The sequence below is a fragment of the Brugia malayi genome (genome assembly GCF_000002995.4).
Source record: "Brugia malayi strain FR3 genome assembly, contig: Bm_v4_ChrX_scaffold_001, whole genome shotgun sequence".
Taxonomy (NCBI): Eukaryota; Metazoa; Nematoda; class Chromadorea; order Rhabditida; family Onchocercidae; genus Brugia; species Brugia malayi.
The window spans coordinates 22,922,767-22,933,116 of NW_025062479.1; the positions used below are offsets into that span (position 1 = coordinate 22,922,767).

General features: G+C 29.8%; 2 protein-coding genes across 2 annotated transcripts; one reads left to right on the forward strand and one right to left on the reverse strand.

Moving 5' to 3' along the window:
• Positions 1-212: 212 nt before the first annotated feature.
• On the forward strand, positions 213-6,703 carry Bma-ncbp-1.1 (ncbp1-prov protein-like; the record flags this gene model as incomplete). The annotated part of the gene is made up of 21 exons (XM_043075828.1): positions 213-405; positions 543-640; positions 935-1,035; positions 1,162-1,246; positions 1,358-1,429; positions 1,674-1,781; positions 1,930-2,076; positions 2,195-2,364; positions 2,634-2,724; positions 2,861-2,958; positions 3,144-3,309; positions 3,649-3,716; positions 3,786-3,903; positions 4,045-4,159; positions 4,387-4,585; positions 4,908-5,004; positions 5,294-5,397; positions 5,466-5,598; positions 5,760-5,882; positions 6,143-6,256; positions 6,587-6,703. 21 exons carry the CDS (start codon positions 213-215, stop codon positions 6,701-6,703), a joined length of 2,517 nt encoding a protein of 838 aa, XP_042931762.1.
• A 590-nt stretch (positions 6,704-7,293) lies between these two features.
• On the reverse strand, positions 7,294-9,164 carry Bm1730 (putative 3-hydroxyacyl-CoA dehydrogenase B0272.3, putative; the record flags this gene model as incomplete). The annotated part of the gene is made up of 7 exons (XM_001895733.2): positions 7,294-7,412; positions 7,477-7,666; positions 7,728-7,817; positions 7,951-8,077; positions 8,356-8,513; positions 8,668-8,796; positions 9,039-9,164. 7 exons carry the CDS (start codon positions 9,162-9,164, stop codon positions 7,294-7,296), a joined length of 939 nt encoding a protein of 312 aa, XP_001895768.2.
• Between the last annotated feature and the right edge of the window lie 1,186 nt (positions 9,165-10,350).

The following is a 10,350-nucleotide window of genomic DNA, read 5'->3' on the forward strand; positions in this document are numbered from 1 at the left end:
GTTTTTTTAATTTGGGAAATAATTTATTAGCTTAATTCAAAATTGACAATTTATAATTTTTAAAAATTGAAATTACAATTATTTGTGTATTTATTTTTTTTTTCTCTGCTCAATAAAATTTAAATAACATATCAGTTGTGAGTTAAAGATTTTGTAACTATCAAATTACTAAAGTATCATTACAACAGGTTTTTTTTTTTTAGAATAAGGAGATGATGTGTGATGAAGAAGAGAAGGAACGAAATAGTCGTTCAGATTTTGTTATCAGTAATAGAGGTCGCAATTATCATCAGAGACGAAATTTTGGCGATGGTAATTATCAAAGACGAAATTTTGGTGATTTTAGTGGACAGGATGATGGTGGAGATCAACGAGAAAGGCGACGACATGTTGGTTTGGAAGAAGGTAAATTTGTTTACATTTTCGAAAGGAAAAAAAAAATGTGCTTAAATAAAAGCTAAATAGAGTTAGAAATACATTGATGAAATAAATTATATGAATAAACTATTTTGAATTTTTAATAAGTAATGGAATTGTTGTAGATGACATTTTATATAAGCGTAAACGACATGGATCAGATACGGTGGAAGATGAAATTATGCATAAATTAACAGAATTGTTGACACATGTTGGTGAGAAGGTATGTTAAAATTATGTTTTGGTGATTTACCGTTTCATTGTGACATTGCTATTCATGAAACATACATTATTGTAGTCCATTATACTAGTTTAGTAATACTGGTGAAAAGCAATTCAACGGTTAAGATGGTTTTCTCATATGATTAGAAAATGAAAAGAATAGTGAAATGACCAGAAAGATAAAGAAAACTGCGTATTCTTGCTTGGTTAAACTTTAAGTTTAATGTTCTAAATGAATTTGTCATATTCAAAAATAAATTTTTGCTTCGATTTTCTCTCTGTAAAGTCTTTTCAGAGCAGTTCATCCTTAGAATCAAATTTAGAAAGTCTAGCGCAAGTTCTGGAAACAGATTTGGACACATACAAAGAACATATTATTGATATTCTTGTGAAATGGTAAGTTTAGTTTATTTCAAATATTTACACATTTACATTTCAATGCATTACTAATCACAATATCTGGTCAGTATTTTATTGGAATAAAATTCCGGTAACTTTTCTCTCTAATATTCTATATTTTAGTGTATACAGTATGCCAAATAAACTAACAATTTATTCCACTTTGGTTGGATTGTTGAATGCTAAGAAATACAATTTCGGTGCGGAGGTGCTACATTTTATTTTATTTTATTTTTTTTTTTTGATTCTTTTGATTTTTGTTGCATTTCATTCATCATTTATTCAGTCCTTCTCTTTCACTCATCATTTTAATTTACAGCTTTTGGACAAACTTCTTTCAAGATTGAACGAATTGATGAAAACAAATGATTTTGATCACGCTTTATATGTTGTAAAATTTTCAACTCTTATGTTTTTTTCTTTTTTTTTCCACTAACTTTTTGATTTTGTATTCATTAGAGTTATAGTTGAGTATTTTTCTAGAGAACTGATAAATCAAAATTGGTAATTTGAGTAGAATTTTTAAGATAAAAATTTCAGAGATATTCAGAAAAGCTTCCCTATGATTAATTATTTGTTTACTGAATTTCGATATTATTTTTTGTAAGATTTGTAACTCATACTTTCTGTTTCAGGTGATATTTTTCTCTGATTTGGTCAACTGTAGGGTAATCACAGTAGATTCATTTGTTGATTTCCTTGGAGATCTTATAAACAGTGCTTCCCAAACAGGTATACCGCAGGTAATGGCTTCATATTTCACTTTTTTATTTCTATTAGATATTTCACTTTTTATTAGATATTTTATTAGATAGTTTTTATTTTTCGGTTATTGGCCAAATCGTCCCATTAAGAAGATTAGATTTGATTAAGAAGTCACTTTTTTTTCAGGTAAGGCGTGATTGGTTTGTCTATGTATTTTTACATTGTCTTCCTTGGGTTGGCCAAGAGCTTGCCGAAAAGAATGAAGAACAATTAAGTGCTATGTTGGATATTGTTGAAAGTTATCTGCAGTCTCGAAATAAGGAGCATGTAAAGGTATATTAGGATTTTAATTTTTGTCAAATTGTCTTTTCAAGTGAATAAGTGATTTAAATGTCATTTATTATTTTGATCTCATATTTTCTCCACTCTAATAAATTCTAATAATCTACAGATTCTACAAGTTTGGATGAAATCAATTCATGAACAAGAAGAATATTTGGATTGTTTATGGGCACAAATTATGAAATTACGATCTGATAAATGGAAGGAAAAGTTTATCACTCGTCATTATGTTGCTTTTGATGGAACGTTAGCGGATGCGCTGCAGCATAGTTTACCAAGGCATAGTTTTTTGATTTGATTTTTTCATGCCTTATTCTTTACAATGTATGTGAAAAAAGGTAAACAAAGGAAGAAAAGATAAAAGAATAGCATTCATCTTCATTCTTAAGATTTTTTGACTACTATTTAATTTTATGTCTCTGAGATGAATTACCATTATTTTCATCTCATATGTGAAGCTTATTTTCACTGGATTTTACTATGTTTAGCTATTTTTTCTTGTCGTTAAATTAATTTAATCACTCTTTTTAACTTTCTCTTTATTTTAGTTTTGAGCCACCACCACATACAACAAGTAGTATCTATCCTCTTCCTAGTGTGGTATTCCGTTTTTTTGATTATGCTGATTGTCCAGATGATGTAAGTTCTTTACATTTACGAATCTCGAAGTTTTTTTATTCAAATTTCAGCAGTATAGTTTGTTTCAGATTGGTTTTTCTCAGCTGGAAATATTCATCTTTTTATTATTGCATTCATAATATTTTATACATTTTAGGGACCGGTTCTTCCTGGTGCACATTCCATAGAACGATTCCTAGTTGAAGAGGAATTGCGGTGGATTTTGGATCAAGAAAAGACAAATAGGAAGAAATGGTATGTACACTTTAAATGAGGTTTCTTTTTTTTGTTTTTCTATGATAATTTTTGTTTCACTACAATACTTTTTTTTTGCATTTAGTCTTATTTCATAAGATATCTAATCAGACTGATAGCTCGTTAATTCATCTGCATTCCATCTGCATTTGTCGCTGTTATTTTGTTAAGTTTTCGAATTTTAGTGCTTCAAGATTGTTGGAATACGATAAACGTACACTGGTACCAATAAACTATGTTATATTAGAAGTGATTTTTTCCCAATTGTTTCATTTGCCCGAAGCACCAACTCGATTAATATTTTATGGAAGTTTATTGATTGAATTGTGCAAAACTAAAAGTATGCCTCAGGTAAATAAATTTTGATTAGTCATTCTTTGATGGTTTATTTCTCCAAATTTGTTATTAACAAAAATTGGACCTATTTATCATTCAAATGATTTGTTTTAAGCTCATTTTGTTCAGTGCTTTCTTGAAAGAAACAAATTACTGACTCATGTGTCTTTGCTTTTGTATTTCGGAATAGCAATACATACTTTTTTATTCTAGATGAGACCGAAAGAATAAGCATGTTCTTTTATCTTTCAATTTATTTACTTGATGCAATTTAATTTCTTTTGATTGTATAAGCATGAGTTTCAAGTATTAATGTTTTAATATTTAAATCAGTTTTCATTAAATTTCTTTCAGGTAATAGCACAGGCTGCTGAAATATTTTACCAAAGAATAGATTCGATGCAAGTTGCTTGTATTGATAGGTAAACATTTCATAAATATTTTCTTATTTCAAAAGCAAAATCATCTTCTACTTTGTTGTTATATTGCAGATTAATTGACTGGTTCAGCTATCACATGTCAAATTTTGAGTACCGATGGTCTTGGTCGGATTGGAGTGACTGTATTGAATTAGATCGTCTTGCTCCGAAGCATATGTTCGTACGAGAGGTGATTGGATTGCAATATTTCGTTTAGTACTTTCTTGACTGCATCAATTTGTATTTTGCTAGCTTCGAACGTGAGAGGATTTGAAATTTCTGATGAAAAACTACTATAAATAGTTTAAACAATAGTAATTTCGTTACACAGGTACTGGATAAGTGTATGCGATTATCATATCATCAAAGATTAACAGAATTTTTACCTGCTGCATTTGAAAAAATGATACCGCAGAAGCCTATCATATCTTATGATCTCAATGATGGTAATTTTTTTTTATTCAAAGTTTTATGATTAGTTTTTTTAACACTGCATTCTTCAATCTCTAAAAGATGTCAAAAACGAACAAATCTGTTTTAGTATAATTTTGATAATTTGTATTTATTAGAATATGCTGCAACACACATTTTTTCATTGTTCTTCGAATAAATGGTATTTAAGGATTAATAAGTGAGATATTTTATGAAAGTTAGTTTAATTTATTTGTTTAAGATGAACATCCAGACCGTGACTTTGCTATTGTTCTTGAAAAAGCTTTCCGCGAGAAAATATCAGCTGATGGGATGATTGATTTATTGCGTAACCAAAGTGAAAATCAAATGGATATCAATTTTAGATTATCCATTTTTTTCAAAGTATTGCTTTATTTGGCTCGAAAAACTTTCAGTCACAATTTTGTTGCATTAACAAGGTGAGTTCATTTTGACAATATAAGACAAAATTTATTTAATTGCGTTATCTGTGATGTATAAGTTGTTTAACCTTTAGAAAAGAGAATAAATTCTCGTAGTTTGTCAGAAAACTTTCAGTGTGTGACTTTTTTTTTTCATTTTTTTTTTCCTTGTCTTTTAATAGTCATTGCTGTACCTACATTTAATTTTCTATACTAAGCTTGTATGAGTTAATATTTAAAGATATAAAACTTTAATAAAAACATGCTAAGTTACATATATTGGCTTTCTTTGAAATTTACATGTAAATTTCCGTTTTCGTTAGATTTTACATCTTTCAAGATATTATTCAACTCTGAAGGAATTCATTGGTGGTAGGGAGGATGTGCAATTAACAATTTTACGGACACTTTATGAAACCTGGAAACTTCATGGACAGGTATATTTTCTTGTGAAATTTGCTGTATTTTTGTCGATCTTTTTTTTTTTTATGAATGATATTTATCAAGTTGTTTGCTTTGGCTCATAAATTTGTCAGATCCTCTTTACTTAAATCTCTTTTGCCTCAGAAACTAATTTATGAACTTCATTCAGGCTATATAGATCGTCGTGCAAAGAATAATGTGATATAATTTGTGTGAATTATTTTAGAACATGCATTCCTTATTTGATGTTTACATTTTCTTACTATGTGCAAACATTCATATATAAATATAGTTATTTTTCAGATGATTATAGTACTGGTGACAAAATTATTGAAAATGTCGTTGGTTGACGCCAGTGCTGTTGTGGCTTGGTTATTTAGTGATGAAATGAAGCCTGAGTTTGAAAGGTATAGAAAAATTTTCTCGCTATAAATACAGCAAAAGAGAAAGCTTAATTTTACTTGTAACATTTTAGATTATGGATTTGGGAAATACTAAACATAGCCCTTGAACATGTGAGTGGACATGTTCGTCGAAATAGGCAAGCAATCGAGAAGGCAAAGCTGAAAAAAGAGGAAAAAGAGTTGAATGATGAAAAGGATGATTTTGTTAGTGATTTTGTTACTGTATTCTGTTCAGAAGGATGATTCAGTGATTTTTTTTTTTTAAAAAAAAGACAAAGAACATTGTTGAATTAATACTGTTATTTCCTGAGGATTTCAAGTAATATCTTTTCTCTTTTTTTAATGAATGAATAATGTTTTTGAAGGATATGGAAACAAATGAACATGACGACATGGCTGATCCTAATGCAATGGAATCATTTGTTAAAGAAAGTGAATTTGCTGATTTACATGAGTGCTTGAAAAACTTGCTTCTTGACGTGCTCCATGTAAGTTTCTCTTAATTCTTCGTTTCTTATTTTGAAGAAATGCGAATATGAACTCCTGTATCGAAAGTGATATCGATTGCCATTTACTGTAAAATGAACTAATGTAAACCGCAAAGTTCATTTGACATTTTGGTGTACAGTGATTCAAATTACAAATAGGTAGCTTTCAATATTTGTAAGGATGAGTATGGCGTTCATTAGGAGGATTGTAAATAAGCAATCATTTTTGGAGTTGATAATTAAAAAGATTTTGTTTGCAGAAGTTTACCGTTACCTTGACGGAACACATCGTTAATAGCGAAAGCAATGGGAATGATTTCCAGAATAATTGGTACTTATTTGTCACTGGACGTTTCAAGAATGTATTTCTAAAGGTGAAAATTTTGCTGATTTGTAATGTCATTTAGTATTTCAGGGAAAGTATCTTAGAATTGTGACGTACTTTAAGGCACGGTTTATTAGACGAAATTGAGAAAACTCTGATTTATAATTAACATTATTGAAAAGACTGTAGTAATTGAAATTGAAAGAGCTTGGACCCGTTACCGTCATGTCTCGTAGTTTTTACGCATTATCGGAAAGGATACTTGAGGAAGGGTTATCAGTAGCAGTCAATGGATACGAGTCTGAGTAATGTTTTAACAGCTGATTTCATGTCTTATTTATTATCAGACATTAGATCTATTCAATGATTTTCTTTTCAGTATTGGAGAGATTTATTTGAATTTCGGGAAGCACTAGAGAAAGAGCTTTTTAAGGAATTTGCTATTGATAGCAATGTGATGGAAAATTATAATCAGTTTAAAGCACTTATGACGTAAGGAGGGAATCATAATGCTATGTTCATAATGCTCTGTCTTTGTTGTCAGTCATATAAAATGTTAGAATTGGAATTCTCACTTAAAACTAATTTCTGAATGTTGAATCTTTTTGACAAATTTCAAATGCAACGAATGTTCAAATGTAAAAACAAAAAAATAGAAGAAATTCCTGGATGTGAAGAATTTTAACTTCTCTTACTCTTCACATGTATTTTTAAAAAGAAATTGACACTGACAGGTAATAATTTGAAATTTTTATTTTGCATGTATTGCATTAACTTGTTTGCATGCATTTATTAAAACCTATTGATTTTTATTTTCAAATGAAATTTTGTCCAAGACCTCGCTTTTCTACATTCTAAGTATGATCATTATCAACTTTCATGGAATAGCATAATTTGAGATGTTAAACTAAATTTTGTATTTCAATATGTCGCTGTAAAAACTTCAAAGACATGGAGTTTTTCTAACTCTTAAAAAGTATCTAAAAAATTTGGATAACCTAAAATTCAAACGAATTATAATTTCCGACCTTACAGATGCGATTGCTAGCGTGACATTGTATGCAATTATTTTACATTTGACATTTCTTATTTGTAAGAGTAGAATCCTTCGCCAGACTTTTTCCCAAGCTTCCCATCAGCTACCAATTTATTCAGCATCGGATTTGGATCAAATTGTTTCTCATTCGGATGAGACTTGTGCCATCCTGAAATCAGGTTCCTATTAAAAATATTGTTTCTATATATGCGTTAAGCGGTTTACAAACTTACCATCCAGGATAAATTTTGTTGTATCAAGGCCCACATAATCGAGCAATTCAAACGGTCCCATTGGATAGCCAGCTCCTAACTTCATTGCTGTGTCAATGTCACGTGGCGACGCATCACCCCGTTCAACCATTCGGATAGCTTCTATCAGATACGGAATAAGTAGGCGATTGACAATGAAACCGGGAACATCCTGAAATTCAAATATTAAATGTAACTGAGCTAATACTATGCGAACAAATTGTTTAGCTTACTTTGCATTCGACGGTCGTTTTACCAACTGTTTTCCCGAATGCCTGCAGGGCATTAAATGTATCATCTGATGTTTCTGTCAATCGTATTACCTGAAAATTTAGTCTTCACATATGAATGATGGTTTTGTGATCGACGACATATTTGATCGTTTTTTTGAAACACAATAAATTGTGTCTATAATTCACTGAAAATTGAAGTTCAATAAGAAATGGAATGATTTACCTCGCATAATTTCATTATTGGTACAGGGTTGAAGAAGTGTAGACCGCCAAATCTTGACTTATTTTTCAAATTTTTCGCAATGTCTCGTAACATCAGTGAAGATGTATTGCTAGCAAGTAGTGTCGGCCTGGAACCATAATGAATGATTGCTTTTATTACCTATCAAAACAGTTGAATCGCTAGAATCATGTGAGTGAAGAAACCATAAAGATATTTCTAGTGAAGAGTTCATTAATTACTAAGAAACTTTAATGGTGTGACTGCAATCAGCTTAATTGAAGCAAAATCAGCTTAACTGAGGAGTGTCACTGATCAAATTGATATTTTAAATTGAAAATTATCTTTGATCCTATTAGAGATTTTTAAAAATCAAGTAATAAAACCGACCATAGAAAAAAAAAAAACCTTGTAATGATAGTTTCAATTTGTTCAAACAGTTTTTGCTTCATTGGAAGATTTTCGACAATTGCTTCAATCACTAAATCTGCATTTTGAACACCTTGTTCAAGATTTGTCGTCATCAATATTTTTTCCATTGTATTTTCAACGATTGTTGCTTGCACCTATAATATAGTTTATCAAACTTCTCTTAGCTATAAAAAACAAACTGATATAAAGAAAAATAATATACACGAAAAAGAAAATGAAAGAAGTGGGGAAAAACACGAACAGAAAATAATACAACAACTTATTAGTTACCGTATTATTTTAAATCACCTTTACATCTTTTTTGCATTGTTTTTTTGTTAATCGTTCCAAATTATCCTGGATATACTTTTTTGATTTATTTAGAACATAATCCGTTTTGTCGATTAATGTCACCATTATCGATGCTTGCGCTGCTACCTATAATAGATGAATGCAAAGCTAGCTACATAGGAAGGTATGTATAAAAAAATAAATCATCTAACTATTTATCCCTACAATTTGTTATATAATTCTCGATATAAAGAAAATTAAAAAGGAATGTTTGGAAACATCAAGAATTTCCAAAATCAGATATCTAAGTAATCAGGAAAAAGAAATCAGTGCAATACAGAATGTAGAAATGAATACAATTGAAACAATTTATCAAAGAGAGACCTGACCTGTGCAATTCCGGAACCCATCAAACCAGAGCCAACTATACAAATGTTCTTTACGGGAGATACAGCTGAACTGAATTCACGAGTTCTAGAATTATACATTCCCGCAAATCTGCGAAATTGCAACATCTCGAAATTGGACGAAATCTGAAACAAGTATAAGGAGTAGGCAAAAAAAAAGTCCAGCAAATTTTATTAGTAAAATTTATGCACACAAGATTCAAAATGCTTTCACAAGGTTTATTTTTTTACATTTCAAATGGTCAAAAATTATTTATTTGTTAGATTATCTTGATTCAATTCAGGGTGTGTATTATCATTTCCATACTGGAGAAGAAGGATACGTTTTGCAAAATATATTCTAAAACTACCAGTAGATCTCAACTCCTTATTTTGCCATATTACAGAAATTAACAGTGATCGAGAAATTTCAAAACAAGAGCAAACGATGTCGCCATTAGTTTATCATTCATGTCACACGTTGATTAGCCGAAATTTCTGCAAAATAATGGTATAAGTGATGTGGCATATGTATTAATGATACGACGACGATGACGACGACCCAATTAAACACTGATAATGAAAGGATCAATGTAATAATTACCACCGTTCCATCGTTCTTTTTTGGTGACAAATGGTGACAAATGATTGGATTGTAAGAAGTGAAATTGATCGGGAAAAAGGACCACTATTGTCATAAAATATACAGTTATTTTCTAAAATTAAAACAAATAGTTCGGAAGTAATTTAAAAAGTTTAAAGAATGATGAGTAATCAGAAATATGAGAAAAACCCGAGACTTTACTTTTTTCTTTAAATTTAAGTTTAACATTTTAGTAGTTAGCCAATAAGTTGTCTCGAAATCTAAAGAAAGGTTCAAAACAAGAAAGAAATACCTAGCAATGACGTAGAATGACAAGTAGCAGATTTGCTTTTCAAATTTAATTTGAACATTAAGTTTAGTTTGTCAAATAATTTGCTTGGAAGTCTAAAAAAAGTTCGAAATGAGGACAACATAATTGAGGAGGAAAATGGAAAACCTAAAAATTCCATTTTCTTTAATTTAATTTTCAAATTCCAATCCTAAATTAGTTTTATCAGTTACATTATCAGTTATTCGTTTTATCAGTTTCTTGTTAGTTTACCACTTATTTTTTATCTGCTAATTCAATTGTTATCGATTTTAATTAATCAATCAAATAATGACTTCATTTTACTAGTCATTTCAGCATCATTTTCACAACAATACGTCGAGTTGAGTTAACTAATAATAAGTTGAGTTCAAATTTTTATTTTTAAGCGATACATAAATTTT